Source organism: Heptranchias perlo, chromosome 5, assembly GCF_035084215.1.
Source record: "Heptranchias perlo isolate sHepPer1 chromosome 5, sHepPer1.hap1, whole genome shotgun sequence".
Lineage (NCBI taxonomy): Eukaryota > Metazoa > Chordata > Chondrichthyes > Hexanchiformes > Hexanchidae > Heptranchias > Heptranchias perlo.
In genome coordinates this window covers 46,721,819-46,738,026 of record NC_090329.1, presented here as the reverse complement: position 1 = coordinate 46,738,026, position 16,208 = coordinate 46,721,819, and the positions used below count along the sequence as shown (strand labels likewise).

At 36.9% G+C, this 16,208-nt stretch overlaps 1 protein-coding gene across 4 annotated transcripts in view; it reads left to right on the top strand.

The window, feature by feature from the left end:
* LOC137321366 (peptidyl-prolyl cis-trans isomerase FKBP1B) overlaps positions 1-14,291 on the top strand; it is a 64,485-nt gene extending 50,194 nt beyond the window's left edge. For 3 of the 4 annotated variants that reach the window (XM_067983751.1, XM_067983750.1, XM_067983748.1), the window contains 3 exons: positions 9,300-9,412; positions 10,118-10,276; positions 11,699-12,185. In XM_067983751.1, the coding sequence (XP_067839852.1) occupies positions 9,302-9,412; positions 10,118-10,246 (240 nt within the window). In that variant the 5' untranslated portion in view covers positions 9,300-9,301 and the 3' untranslated portion in view covers positions 10,247-10,276; positions 11,699-12,185. Of the gene's footprint in view, positions 1-9,299; positions 9,413-10,117; positions 10,277-11,698; positions 12,186-12,493 lie in introns of those variants that run through there. The other variant, XM_067983749.1, reaches the window with a different exon arrangement.
* Positions 14,292-16,208: the final 1,917 nt, after the last annotated feature.

The following is a 16,208-nucleotide window of genomic DNA, read 5'->3' as shown; positions in this document are numbered from 1 at the left end:
TTTTATTGAGATGTCTCAATCACAGGTTTAAAAGGTCTGCTGCCTCCATTTCAATGAAGTCTTTCAGAAGCCATGGGAAGCACGTGCAAGAGAAGTTACATCCGTTTCAGCTGCAGTATCCACAAAAAATTAATTACCTCAAGTGTTTCAATCACCTACATTGCCCCGCCGGCTTTAATTGGGGACGGGACTTCCGGGTTTCGGTTGCGCGCGCATCCAAACGCTCCTAGGTTAAACCCGGAAGTCGGCACGTTGAACCCGGGATGAGGTCCCACTTCAAACTTTTATCATTTTGACCTCACACCCACCCCCAACCCACCTGTTCTTGGGAGTTGAAATTCCCCCTCATGTTTGCATATGAAGACAAGCATAAAGTAATGAGATTAGGTAGAAAAAGTGAGAATGTGGAATATATATTAAGTTATGATGTGCTTGAGGTAACAGAGCAGGAAAGCGATCTGGTGGTTTTGGTGGGTAGGTTGTTAAAACCGTCAATTCAGTTTATAGGCAATGAAGAAAGTAAATAAAATGTTGGGATGCGTAGCTGATGGTAACTTTTATGTCTAAAGAGATAATGTTGGAAGTTGTATCTGGCCTTGGTGAGACTGCATCTGGAATTTTTTTTGTTTAGTTTTGGTCTCTTTATTACACGATGGATGTAGAATTATTGTAAAGAGATCAAAGGAAGTCCAAGAAGCTGATCCCTGAACTTGGAAGGTTAAGTCATGAGGAAAGTTTGTCTATCTTGGGACTTTACTCCATGGAGAAGAGGAAGATTGGTGGCAACTTTGTAGAGGTCTTTAAGATTGTTAAAGGTACTGATTATTTGGATCCAAAATTATTGTTCTGTTGGGGGCCAGGATTCAAGGACTAGACAGCGCACTGTTCAAAGTTAAGGGAGTCAAACAAAATTAGGGATATTAGTTCCAGAATTATAGTAACGAAACTGAAAGAAAGTTTGGAAGAGTAGACTAAATGGACTTTACCTGCCAAATCATTACTGTTACTATGTTTTAACATCTACAATCTGTAATATCCTGACTAGAAATGCTTGGTAATATCTCATTTGTGACTGTGTATCCCTAACCGGTTAAATGCATGTCTGATCCAAATAGAATTCTAAAGTGAAAATGTTTCCCATTGGCTCCCAATATGGAGATTGTGTCATGTTTTATGTATGTGTGCATGTATATATAATTCCTGATTAAAAAGTATTTCTATTTTTTATTACTAAGTGCACTGGATAATGGAGGAACCTGCATTAGTGTGTTTTACATGCTTAAAATATTTTTTTTCTAGTCTGTATTGAATTTAAATTTTATTATTGCTGAATAACTGGGTTGAGGTACAAATACTATATTGCAAATTAGTATTTTTTACGTAAGTGAGCTTATAAAATTTATGATACAAGCATTCAATTTATTGGCAAACAAAGTATATTTATCATGGTAAAAGTGTCTTATTTTAATAACATTGCCTATCTCTGGACAATAAAGAAACAGAAAATCGATATGGGCTAAAGAGTGTAAAGGTACGACGTGTTCTAATTCGTTCTTATCCTTTGCACACGTACCAGAGAAAAGCTAAAGCAGGAGAAAATCATAGGGACTTTTCCTTTTAAGAGATTTTCATGGTATGATCGATGACATATGACCACCCCGTCCTCCATGCATTGTATATAATTCACGCCCTTGGGCACTTAAAGCCGTTGGTTCTTTTCCCTTTATCTTGGCTTCTACTCAACGCCACAGAAATATCTTTGTAGAGACAGACTAAAAGTTTCTAAACATTTGTCAGTTGAATCAGCTAGACTCATCTTTTCAGCAAAAAAATTGTGCTCGATAGATGTCTTATTGGCATCTGTTAATTAGAACGTAAAACTGTGCTTTTCTGGTCCTGGGACACTAACTTCAGGTGACTTACAACAGGATAAGTACCTGATTAGGAATGATATTGAAGTTAATCTTTTTTCCCCAGTGCTAAGTGTGTTGGGTAATTGAGGATATTAGTTATTTTTTGCCTGCTTGGAATATTTTATATAGGTTTTTGAACAAGCTCTTTTGAATTTAAATTTTATTGGATCATAACTTGATTAACCGGGTTGTGGCATAAGTGCAATATTACAAATTAGAATTATAAACGAGTATATAGAATTCTGGTCACAAATATTCATTTCTTGGCAAACTAAATACATTTATCAGGTTTAAACTGTCGCATACAGATAAGGATCATTTAGCATCGGCCATAACTAAGGCTCCTAGGCAAGTTTCGGAGTATGGTTGGACAAAAATAAGCAGAACTCTAAATTCTGAAGTTTTGGATGCAGACATAACTTCTGGAGGGTGAAATTCTTCTGTGTTCGAGCTAGTGGACATTAAATGTGTGTTATTGTAGTAATTTGGTGAGTTAACATTAATGGCTTTTTGTTCATGTTCTTAAAATTCCTCTGGGGAGTAATCTGGTTTGATGCACCTTAACAAACAGGCCCAGTGTTCACTCTTTTTGGCTTGTTGAGCACCAATTAAAAGTACACCTGCAAATCTGCTCATGCTTGCTTTCCAGCTCACATCAATTTAATAACACCTGCTGTAAAGGTGTTTAGTTAGATGAGCGAGTTAGCACAGGTGCAGTATGGAGCAGCACCAGAGATATTGAGAGGAGAAACTTGACTGTTTCAGTCCACACAACAGTATGGGTCTATCAGTAAGTCTCGCTATGGTAGACCTGTTGGGCAAGGAGAGAATAGATGCAGCCCTAGAGGAAGCTCAGGAAAGTCCAAGGCCATAGTAGGAGGACAACCAGGATCCACTATTACTCAAGTTGGCATGCCTATACTGAAGCCGGCAGAGCTACCTCAACCTCACAGAGTACATGACACCATCAATTCAAACACCTGTGCAAACTCCATGGCATTCATCAAAAGCAAAGCACACCTCTCGATTATATGTTCAAATAATCTGCAGTCACTGCCAAATAATTCTGTGTGTCAATGAAAAATTTCCAGGGAATGCCCATGGTAATTATATCCAAAGAGAATCATGGGTTCCCTCCTTACTCCAGGGTGATGACATATTGACGCTTGGAGATGTGGCTTATTACGCTGAGGAGAATGATGAGTTGACAGATGCAGAGCAGCCACTGAAGAAAGCAATCTTGATTCATCAGGCTAAAATGAAAGGTCATAGACCTGAAATGTTAACTCTGTTTCTCTTTCCACAAATACTGCCTGACCTGAGTGTTTTCTAGCATTTTCTGTTTTTATTTTTTATCTATTACTGCTATTTATGTGGAACAGATTAGGTTATGAGATCTGAATTGCCAATTTAAGAACATAAAAAACAGGAGCAGGAGTAGGCCACATGGCCCCTCGAGCCTGCTCCGCCATTCACTCAGATCATGGCTGATCTTTGACCTCAACTCCACTTTCCTGCCCAATCCCCATATCCCTTGATTCCCCTAGAGTCCAGAAATCTGTCTATCTCAGCCTTGAATATGTTCAACGACTCAACAACCACAGCCCTCTGGGGTAGAGAATTCCAAAGGTTCTACCCTCTGGGGTAGAGAATTTCAAAGATCACAACATGATACTGAGATCCCTCACCTCCATCAATGTTCCCATAGACCAGAAATGCCTTCCCATCTGCCCTACCACCCCAGTACTCTCAGATCCAAAAAGTGCAGCTGCTCACGAAATGTAGAACCCTCTTCTCCAGTGCTCTGATGCTGGGAACTCCCTCTCAGTTCTTCCACATGCAGGAAGCTCTTACCCTTTCCCCCTGCCCGCCCCCACCCCCTGATCTTTCCAGATCCTATGACTACCACGCTGCAGGAACCTCGACTCTGACTCCCCAGTCTGCAAAAATCTCCAAGTATTTTCAAGTTCCAGCACCCTGCCTCAATTTTAACAAGCCCACATGCACCCATTAGTGCTACCTAAACCTAGGACTTTCCTCTTATCCCAGTGCTGCTAAACCCCACTGCACCACCCTCCACCCCTCCAGTGCTACTTTATGCCACGTACCTATCTGCAACTTGGTACATTTCCCTATCATCTTCCTTTTTATTATTCAAAAAGGTATGTGATTTTTTTTAAAAATGTAAATAACTAAAACAACATATAATAATCAAAGCTACTGATTTAAATTTTCATGTTTTGGAGGTCAAATTTAAATTTTACATCAATTAAAAATCCCATACCATTTAATAAAAATGCAATTTGACTTAGTCAATCAAAGTCACTGCCACTCATAAAAACATTTTACATTACCAGGCGTAACAACCCTGTCATGATACCCTTTGACCATGAACAACACCATGAGAGATCTGGGGTGGAGTAATTTTAAGGCTGCAATTTTAATTTGCAGTTCAAATTACAGATGTAAAAGTAACTAAAATGTTCTCTATATACTTTTGATTTGAGTACAGAAATTTTACAAGATATTTTCATTGCATTTTAATTTCCTTTCTGGAATAGACAGCAACTTCAGGTCAGGACACCTGCCCATGTTATTCACTGGTCAAACACCGTCTATTCCATATCCAGCTCTCTCTAGTTTGTGTAATGTATAAGTAATGAATACCCTTCTCCCCATTAAGCCAATGATTGGATTGGAGATTTCATCTTGAAGAGATGATACCATAACAGAAGAAACGGGATTTGATTTAGTTAATTTGCACTGATCTTGTTGAGGTCATTTTGAGTTGCTGACATCAGTTTGCCTCTCACACAGACGCATGGGATTTTGTTCTTTCCATCCATCAGTACACGAGTTTCCTGTAGAAACATTTCCCAAGAATAATTTTAATCCCAAGTGACACCATTTTTTCCACAGTGAAAAGAAGGAAGTTCTTCATGCACACCCAGGATAATGTTTAAACAATATTTCTTGTATAAACACACTTTCACTTTTCTCTTAGTACTTACTGTATACAGAATTTCTACTTAAATAAAAACTGCTCATGGCAGTTTGAGCTGAAAACAGACTGTTTACAGAACCATTTCTGTTTATGGGTACCAGGCACAAACATCCTCTAGGCAAATGTAGGTATTTATATTATTTTTCAAAGAAGTGACTCCTGTCCACATCAGTATAAAATCCTAGAAAAGTTGGGCTGGTGTGTTTGAAATAAAAAAACATTTATAAATGTGAGGAATAGTAACTGCCCTGCAATGGAACTACAGGAATTGTTCTTCCCATTCTCTTGGCCATAACCATGCAATTTATTCATCTTTGTTTCTGAAATGCGCAAATTGAAAAGTGCATTATTGCTGATAGATTGACCAGGTTGTTTGCACCTGACTCTTTGCTAAATAAGGGAAAAACAGAGGCGAAGATTGCTATTAGTAGTTTGGAAAGAAATATAGAACGTTATTCAGCAGTGGCATGCTTAAAGTGAAATTAATACATTTTTAGTAAAATATTTGCCCCCACAGGAGACTGGTCAAGAAGGTACGAGCCCATGGAATCCAGGGTGCCTTGGCACTTTGGATACAAAACTGGCTTAGTGGCAGAAGGCAGAGGGTGATGGTCGAAGGTTGTTTTTGTGACTGGAAGCCTGTGGCCAGTGGGGTACCACAGGGATCGGTGCTGGGTCCCTTGCTGTTTGTGGTCTACATTAATGACTTGGATATGAATGTAAAAGGTATGATCAGTAAGTTCGCTGATGATACAAAAATTGGTAGGGTGGTAAATAGCGAGGAGGATAGCCTCCGTCTGCAGGACGATATAGATGGGTTGGTCAGATGGGCGGAACAGTGGCAAATGTAATTTAACCCGGAAAAGTGCGAGGTGATGCACTTTGGAGGGACTAACAAGGCAAGGGAATACACAATGAATGGGAGGACCCTAGGCAAGACAGAGGGTCAGAGGGATCTTGGTGTGCAAGTTCACAGATCCCTGAAGGCGGCGGAACAGGGAGATAAGGTGGTAAAGAAGGCATATGGGATACTTGCCTTTATTAGCCGAGGCATAGAATATAAGAGCAAGGGGGTTATGATGGAGCTGTATAGAACACTGGTTAGGCCACAGCTGGAGTACTGTGTGCAGTTCTGGTTTCCAAACTACAGGAAGGATGTGATCGCTTTGGAGACGGTGCAGAGGAGATTCACCAGGATGTTAACAGGGCTGGAGCGCTTCAGCTATGAAGAGAGACTGGGAAGATTGGGTTTGTTTTCCTTGGAGCAGAGGAGGCTGAGGGGGGACATGATTGAGGTGTACAAAATTATGAGGGGCACAGATAGGATGGATACTAAGGAGCTTTTTCCCTTCGTTGATGGTTCTATAACAAGGGGACATAGATTCAAGGTAAAAGGCTGGAGGTTTAGAGGGGATTTGAGAAAGAACTTTTTCACCCAGAGGGTGGTTGGAGTCTGGAACTCACTGCCTGAAAGGGTTGTGGAGGCAGGAACCCTCACAACATTCAAGAAGCATTTGGATGAGCACTTGAAATGCCATAGCATACAAGGCTACGGACCAAATGCTGGAATATGGGATTAGAGTAGACAGGGCTTGATGGCCGGCGCGGACACGATGGGCCGAAGGGCCTCTATCCGTGCTGTATAACTCTATGACTCTATGACTCTAAATGTTTATTATTGTGTCAGCAATACTAATGTCATTGCAGCAGTGTTAGCTTGCTGCAAGTAATCATGCCATAACAATTGTTTTACCCGATTTTCCTTGTCTATTTTGTATCTGTGGAAATAAATTCACAAAATGGCAGATTCATTAATTGTGATGTAGTCACACACAATTTGAAGTGGCAAATGTCGTGCCACAGAGTACCAGCATATGAAGGTCTGTGCTGGAAATTCACCACATGACGGGTTCTCAGTTTTGGCCAGATTGTGGTGGCAACATTAGTTCTCATGAGGAGGAGAGATGAAGATTTGAAAAAAAGGTGGTTCGTGAGCTCTTACCCAGCTCTTAGGAGCCAGTTACAAAGCAATATATCCCAGGGAAGTTGTATATGATGAGGCAGAATTTTTTTAAAAAAGAAAATTCATTTTTTTAAAAAATGATGTATAAATTTTCTAGGGATTTTTCGGAATATTTGGATAAAGTTTTAGTCTAATCGAGAGTTGGGAAGGAATCTTTTATGCACATAATCCAATATTTATCAACATACTTCTCTAGTTACACACATCTAACTGATTCATTAACTAGTTTCTTACTGCTCAAATGATATACTGTAAGCTAATTAATTTCAGGTTGTAAATATTTTGCATTGCAGAAGATATTTTGACATTTTTTCCCCTGAGTGTTAATAGTTCAGTGAAATGTGTTAAGAACAAGCTAATTTAATATCATTGCCAAAAAATTAAGTCTATAAAATTAAATGGCAGTGCCAGTTACTAAGTGAATGTATTTCTATTGGTAAAATAATGCATTTTGTTGTTTCCATTCATGTAATCTGTGCAAACTTTTTTGCTTTCCCTCATTTGATCTAAATGACTTGCAATGTAAAATGGATATTTATAGAAAACACTTGAAAGATATTGTTCCTATAGGATATGCAGACTACACTGCCATAGGGTTTTTTTTTAATACAGGATTCACGGTGACGTTTATTTTCTGTGAATTTATGGAGCCACTGTATTGCTTGTGAATGGTGTCTAATGCAGACTGTCAGACAACCAAAGGCAAAACTATGACCTAGATTTTATAGCCAGCTCTGCAGAAATAGGTCAGCATTTTGCAACTCCTTGACACTGTGCTATTTTTGTACGATATCTGAGAAATGTGTTGAATAGCATGCTAAATCTATTACTTGTGCACAAATTCTGTTACTGTAATTTGGGTAGTCATATAATCTGATTAAATTAATATTTTAAAGATTCTTTTTGGCACATAAATGATGATGGGAGTACTGAACGATACAAAAACAACTTGCTGCCAGAATGTTCTGGCAGTTGAGATTTGTTTGTGACTGTAGTCGGTGCTCTGTTCTGGTGAAGTTTCAATGTTCTGTAATTACATTCTGTGTACATAGAGCTGATGAAAAGTACCTTATCTGTGAGTGGGGTGGGGGGGGAATAAATCACATTTCAATAAAATGAGCTTTGAAAATATTTGAATTTTATTAACATAATGACTAACGGCAAAGCTACATTTTTGTATGATTACACTTTTAAAAATGTGAATGCTTCATGCTGAATTTTATTTCAACAGTGTTGTCATTCTAAATATATGTCGTATAGGAATGAGCCTTTTCCATACTGTAAATTGCTATCAAATTGTAACAATAGTTCTGTGCTTATGTCATCAAAATGTAGAAATGTTATAATTTGACTCATATTTGTAAAAGACAACAATTGGGACTGGTATTATGCAATGGTATTCTAAGTGAATGCTTAACCGTTTGTCTGAAGCTACTCTTTCTGCTATTCTGGTGAGGCAATTAACCTGTTTAAATTAATTGGGTTAATGTTTTCGCTAAAGTAGTGGAGCAAGGAATTTCAAACAAATGTATTAAGCATTCATACACTAGTAACTCACAGCATAATGTTAGGACCATTGAGAGTAACAGACTTATTTTGACGTAACCTCAATTAGATTTTTTTTTAAAAAGGAAAATTAAGTCAAAGATGAGAATAGCAATTCAACCTATCTAATCTGGTCTCTCTCTTACTCCCAAGTCACCCAGCCTAGCATCCAACTGTATTTTAAATGTCCTCAGTGTCTTTGACTCTCTTACCTTACCGATAAATTGTTCCAAACATTTATGACATTTGAGTAAACATTTTTTTTCTAATATTTGTTTTACTTTTCATTAATTAAATTTATGTCATCTTGTCCTACTCCGCTAACTTACCTTAAAACAATATTTTGGGTCCACCTTATCTGCACCACTTAATAATTTGTATACACATTATCGCAAATAAAAGGCCACCCTTGTACAAAAGCTTGATTCTCTTCAAACTCTCATACATATACTGTTTCAAAATTATTATTTTCTTGGACGAAAGCTTTGAACCAGAAGTATAGAATAATAGTTTTCAGCAAAGATTAATTGAAAAAGAAAATCATGTGACCCTAAGGTTATGTGATAGTTTGTTTATGGGTATTTTTTTAAATTTTATACTATCACTCCATATCGGTGGTTTGGGGTATCAACTTGTTTGTGTAAAGCAAGCTGATATAAGGAAATACCTTTTTTCCAAAAGTATTTTGGCATCAGCAATTGTAGAGCCTTTTATGACATCTAGGTCTGTAATCTTTTTAGAAAAAGCAGTCTTGAACTATTTTTTTTTTGATCAGTCCATCATTGCTTCAAGGAGGATTTTGTGGTATTTGCAGGAATGCTGCAGAATGGAAAGAAGTTTGATTCTTCCAGAGACAGGAACAAGCCTTTCAAGTTCAAGATTGGCAGACAGGAAGTAATTAAAGGCTGGGAAGAAGGTGTGGCACAGGTATTTATTGCTTGGTTCTGTATTTAAAGATTTATATTCCACCAAATATAACTTTTATTTGAAAAAAAATACACATTATGCTGTGTTATGGTAGTTACAGCTTATAACTTTAATATACCTCTCCATTAGCTGCACAGTAATAAAAATATGTTTTTTATGGGATGTGTATGCTAAGAATCCAACTTAGATGCTATCAGCTATGATGTATATTTCTAGCACATTAAACAATAGCCTTAAACATTGACACCCAGTTTCCAATTTAAAGGAACAGTAGGACCAAGTGCAAAGTTTGGATAAAAGGTTTGGTTGGTTACAATGACTGTGTGGGCAGAAAGCTCACTAATCAAAGGGCCTTTCTGTGAGAGGCCAACACAGTTAAAAGTGCAGTCTGATTTAATATTTTCAAAGAGGATGATGAAAGCACGATGAAATGATTGATGCAGTTTGCTGTGGGGCAATGGAGTGTGGACAGCAGGGAATAACCAACTGAGAAATTAAATGTGTATATGACTAACTTTGTGAGTCGAACAGTACGGTGAAATGGCAGAATCAGTTTTTCAATTTGTGTGTCAGCAATATGTTACTATGTTTTCTCATTAATATAATGAGTAGAAGGAAAACACTTCTTAAATGAATGGAAACTAATGAATACAATACTACCAAGCAAAACTATAATCAATAATATGAATTGTTTTTCAATAACAGATGAGTTTGGGGCAAAGGGCAAAACTGACTTGTACCCCTGACATGGCATACGGTGCAACAGGCCATCCCGGAGTCATCCCAGGCAATGCTACCCTTATCTTTGATGTAGAGCTGCTGAAGTTGGAGTGATGAAGTCCTTAAATGATATTTAGATTCAAGGTACAGAAGTTTGCTTAAAATCATTCCAATTTTTGTAGAAAAAATTGTCTTTGAGAAATTTGATCTGAAACTTTTAAGGAATGATGCCTTAATCCATGTGTCAGAATAGTTTAAAATATGCCATGGCAGCAGCCTGAGAGAGGATAGGTTCAGGGTTACGAAGTACACGTTTATGACAAGCGCCAGGAAGTATTTACACAGAGGCTGATCAACAGCTGCAACAACTTGCTGGGAAGAGTGCTTGAGGCCAGGACACTGGATGAATTTAAGTGGCTAGATTCTGTAATGGGAAAACAATTGGGTTGGTACTTTGAAAGGATGCGATCAAATGGGCTGAAGAGCCAACTTCATCTATCTTGTGAACTAAGATAATTTGAGGTTGGGATTAATCTCATAACCCTTTGGAGTGGAAACTCAACATTACCATTAGAGTTTTTGGTGGATCCAAGATGCTCAAGGTCGCCTATTTTTCTATCTTTGTTCTCTTTCTTGAATAACATCTACAAGGCTACAATACTTCATATAAGTGCAATTCTATTATATCCTTTCTGTGGTAAATAAATGCAATATTATACTGCTGAATTTCCACAAAAAGTGAGTGCGTGATTCAGAACATTTGAAAGAGGATCTTGTTTATGAACAAACTTTAACTGTAGTAATACAGAACCAGTACCTGCAAGCTTCGCTATGATGAGAGCAAAGAAGTACAATTTCTTTTGTACATATACAGTGGTACATGCCTATTGGTTTGGTAAAAGTACGTTGGTACAAATTTGTACTTGTTCTTCAGGCAACAAATATTCATGAATTAATAAAAGAAATGAGTAAAGTAATAATGAATTCATACTTTGCTCTATTTCATATCAATTTCCAAATAAACTCAATCCAAGTTGGCTGTGGACCACTGTGAGCATATTTGGTGAAGCTAAAAATACACATGCAAGCCTCAACCTAATGAGGATTTTAATACTAGTCTGTAGTTCATCCCCGTAATCTATTTTAATTAATAGTTACATCCCTTCCCCTGACAACTTTCATTGTGCATCATAGTGAGCTGATTGTCATTACTGGCTTACTCTCCCATACAATCAAGGGATGTGTGGTTCAATTAGCGTAAGAGAACAGTTACCATATTTCATTGGAGATTCAGAGATTACATGAAGTTTTAAAAACTGCAAGTTCTGACTAATGGGTGTATAGAGTCTCTGATTTTCAGCTGAAAGTGCACATGCACAAGATAACATGCTTCATTGACTACTCAATCTTAATTGCTTAATAAACCAATTGTTTATCAGTAAGATTGCAGTTATTCTACTTTGAATAAAACTTTGGTATCCAGATGCTAGAAAAATTGTAAAAAAATAAATGAACGAGTTCACTGACTTGTATTAAAATTGTAATTTTATTTTTCTCTTTTTAAAGGGATGACATAGGGAGTCCTGGGTTTCAATACTGTGGAATAGATCTTCAGTGGCTCACAGAAGCCAGTTAGAAGACCTTTTGTGATATTGATTAAAAAGACCCAATCCTACCTAGTTACCTGTTTGTTTTGCTCTTGATACTTGGAATTGTTAGTTTTGACTGCCAGTGTTGTTAATTTGTAGATCCTGTGCTTATGGGATTCATATTTCATTTTTTTTGTCTCTGGTCTGTTTAATTGCATGCAATATTTAATAAATTAAAATAATTTCTCAAATTATTTGATAAAGTTGACCTGACTGGGGTCTAACCTAATTTTTGAATAGCAAAGACCTTAAAGGCATAAAGACATTTTATGGAATTAAAATAAATGGGCATTCATAAGAAACTGCAGGACCTGTATTACCAGTCTTACACTGAAGCAAGAACTGATGTAAAACTTAATTGCTTGTTTAAATAAAAAAAACTTTATGTTCACCTTAAGAAAAAATATAGTCCCAGCTAATTGTATGGTTTTCTTTTTTATCTGTTGAGACCATTTATCATTATTGTTGATTTTAATCTTAAATTCTGGCAAAACCCCTTGAGTCATAAGCTTTGTGATGTAACTTGTGCAGACACATCTGGAACAAAGCAAAAAAATGTAGCATTGCAAAACGATTTTGCAGAACAATTGGGTAGCTCAAGTAGTCAAGTACATGACTATCAACCAGAAGTTGGTAAGTTTAAAAGTGAGGGCAACATGCTACACAGATGCTTGTGTTTAAATCAAATTGAGTGTTGTGTGTTCTCATTTAGGCTGTTGAATGGAATGCCATGTGATAGTGATGTATCACACAATGACCAGTCTGAAATGCCAGACAATGACTTGCTCTACTTCGTATCAGCAAATTTTATTATATGACCTGCTCTCTTTGAATCTTACCTCTGGAAACCAGATCTATTGGTAGCCTCAACCATTTCACTTTCGTGACCTAAGGAAATTGCATGGAAACAAGTACCACATCGAAAGGAGGAGGACAGGATTACGGAAACTGGAGAAACAAATGTACATTTGAAATAGTTTGTTTCACTTTACAGTTCTTCATCTTTTAAAAAAAGAAATTTAGAATTGTAATGTTAATACATATGGGTAATTACTGGATTATACTTTTAATGTTTCAAAGCATGGAAATTATGAAAACTTACAAAATGACTAGCAATTTGGTCAGTCTGGATTTTTGCAAAATATTGTGTTTTACAAGACTATAATAAACAAATTCTTCATTTAAAAAGTCATTATATGCATATATTATATCAATGACATCCACCAAACCTCTTGAGAAGAACATAGTTACTCAAAACATTTGATGACATGGAGCAGTATAATCAAATTGATCTTTTTTAAAAAAAAAAACAATTTTATTAATTTTGAGTTAATGACTTTGGATGTTAATGTGGGCAAATAATGGGGAATTCCCATTGTGATGAAAGCAGAGCATTGGTCTTGTCAAATAAGAAAGAACTTGCATTTATTTAGCAGCTTATTACATCCTCAGGATATCCTAAAGTCCTTCAATTAATTATTTTTGAAGTAAAGTCACTGTTGCAATGTAGGCAAATGCCACAGCCAAGTTGCACGTAGCAAGATCTCAAACATCAAATTAAATTAATCTGTCTTTGGTAATGTTGGTTGAGGGGAAAATGTTGGTCAGGAAACCCTCTCTGCTCTTTGAATACTGCTGTGGGAACTTATTTTAAACATCTATCGAAACACACAGACAGGTTTAACATCTCATCCGAAAGGCAGCACTCTTCGATAATGCAGTACTTACTCAATACTGCACTGAGGTGTCGGCCTAGATCATATGTCTAACTGTTGGAGCTTGGGTTGAGCCCACAACCTTCTAACTCAGAGGCGAGAGTGCTATCACCTGAACCAAACTGACACTTTGATCAGTTGGTAGCACTTTCCTTATAACACATAAAGAAAATTTCTGTTATTAATGATTTTATATAAACTAGATAAATGTGAGTTAAAATTGTTTCTAGCTAGCCTGGGCTGAAACAGAGTCCCTTTTTCTCTGCCACGGGAATAGAAAATGCAGAAAACTAAACTGACATCCCTTTCCGGACTTCCATGTATGGAGATGAATTTGCTATGGTTTTTTCAACAAGCCAGGTTGATTGCATCCTGGCTATTTGGCAAATCAGAAACGTGACTTCCATGCTAATCAAATTATACATGGTCAAAACATTAATAGATATGTGAGACCTGTTCAAGGTGTGAATATCTGCCTGTCAATAATTCTAGGCATTTTGTTTTTGAATTTAATTGATTGGAAATTCTTTATTCAGAAGCTTCTGAACTGGAATAAATGCTGGAGATTTCTCTTGTTACTGGTGTTAATTTGGTCTATGGACTGCAGGGCTCTGTGTTGGCAGAAGTTTTTATCACATCATGAAGGTCTTTGTTTCACCCATAAAATTGTGTAAAAAATACATTCTAGTAAAGGAATATTAATCTTTTATGGACTGATTTTATCTTTGTTGTTTCCTAAACATTTGTGCCATCGGTAACTTGTGTATTATTGCTTCTGTGTATCATCTTATAAATAAATCTTAGTTTTAGCCTAAATATAGTGGTCTGACTGTAATATTTACCACTTTTCAGAGTAGAAGGAGAACATGGTGAGCATTCTATGTGGTTATTGATGCAATACACAGTAGTTAAAGGGGTAATTTTTAGTCCCGTGGTTCGCTATCCTACTCATGGCAAATAGAAGGGCACAGGTTCTATTTCATAAGAGAATCTGTCTCTAAGCCTAATTTTTCAACCTAAACTTCAAATTGCTATCCATGAACAATATGTACCAGCTATTAATTTTATCTGACAATATTTAACTCTTGACTCTTTAATGCTTGATTATTTAATTCCCAAATAAGTGGTTTATTAATGGCTCTTAGCTTAATGTGTAGCTGTTATTAATAATCCATTCCTAAATTATTATAATCTGACTAACAATTTGCACTCGTATATAGCACTCCTCATGTAAAAGAACATCTGAGTTGCCTTAAAGGGGATGACGTACATGCCAAACAGGAAGTAAATGAATTTGAAGGGGATGGGCCAGGAGTCCAGAAAGAAGTTTTTAAAAAAAAATGTTACAAATAAACCTATTTAATGTTGTCAAACTATGGGGCAGATGTTCCTGCTGTTATGCCTGGGTGTATTACATTGCTTGGATGCAGTTCACAGAGGAAGATCTGACAACAAGGATCACGATCATTAATAGATGAAAATGTGGGCAGATTGCATTACAGGTGTGCAATTCCACCCTCCCCGCGCCCCCCCCCCCCCAACTCCTGATTTTCATCTATGCATTACGCCCAATCAATTCATTCCATCCAAGCATGATAACAGGAAAATGAAGTGTAAATCATCCAGTATTCTTGGTGGAGCTACCAAAATAATATTCTGGTGAAGCTTGATAGGGTGAATTTCCACCTGGAGGTAATTTTCAGTGGTGAAGTTCATCCCAGTCATTAGGTTATGTTTGGGTAGTATTTACAGCTGTTTGCAAAGTCTGATTTGGTTAGTTAGTCTTTTATGCCAGTGGTGTAAATGTAATAGTTGAGGCAATACTTTTTGTGGGAATGGGGAAGGGGAGTAGCAGATTAGATTACCTTAGTTGCACTGCATATTGTTATGTAGTATACTCTAGCTGAGTTAGGTCACATTTTAACCAGGCCTTAATCTATAATAGTGCAGTAAAGTCAGTATAATGGAAGTCTATTTATTACAGTTACCCACTGTTCAGGGATAGTTTTGGGTTTAGAACACAGTTTTAATATTTAGCCTTGTTCGTTTAAGGCTGCTGTTCGGGTACTCTCTACAGAGAAGCTTTCTAAGTAGATCCTGAGATCAATTGGAGGCTGATTATTGTTGGAAGTTTCTCTAGATTGGCAACTGTATCCCCTCCTGGTTATCTCAAAGTCACAAAAATACAACAGGAAATAACTTTCTTTTTGTACTTTAAGATTATTCAGTTGTGATTTATTGATGTTTTATACGAAGTGTGACATGCTCTCAAAACTTTAAACTTTGTAATCTAATGTGTTATTCATATGTGTTTACATGTGTTTTTAATATGTATATATGCTGTGTCTAGCACATAGTTTGTTCAATCACACTTTGCCATTATCCCTTTGTGTACACCAATTTCTTTCGGGTGCCTGGATCAAATTTCATAATCATAATGCATCAACAAATCAGAACTAGGAAATGTACAAATCAAAAGCAAGAAAAATGAGCAGCAAAAATACCAATGAGGAACAAGTAAGGAACAGAAAATTGTTCACTTTTTTAAAAAAAGTTCCTAGAGACCAGCAGATTACGTCACTTTGTAAATTTTGTGAAGCTGGTTTGAGCTTCCATCAAATACTAAAGGGATTTGAGAGGGTAGATACAGGGAAACTATTTCCTCTGGTGGGGGATTCCAGAACAAGAGGGCATAATCTTAAAATTAGAGCT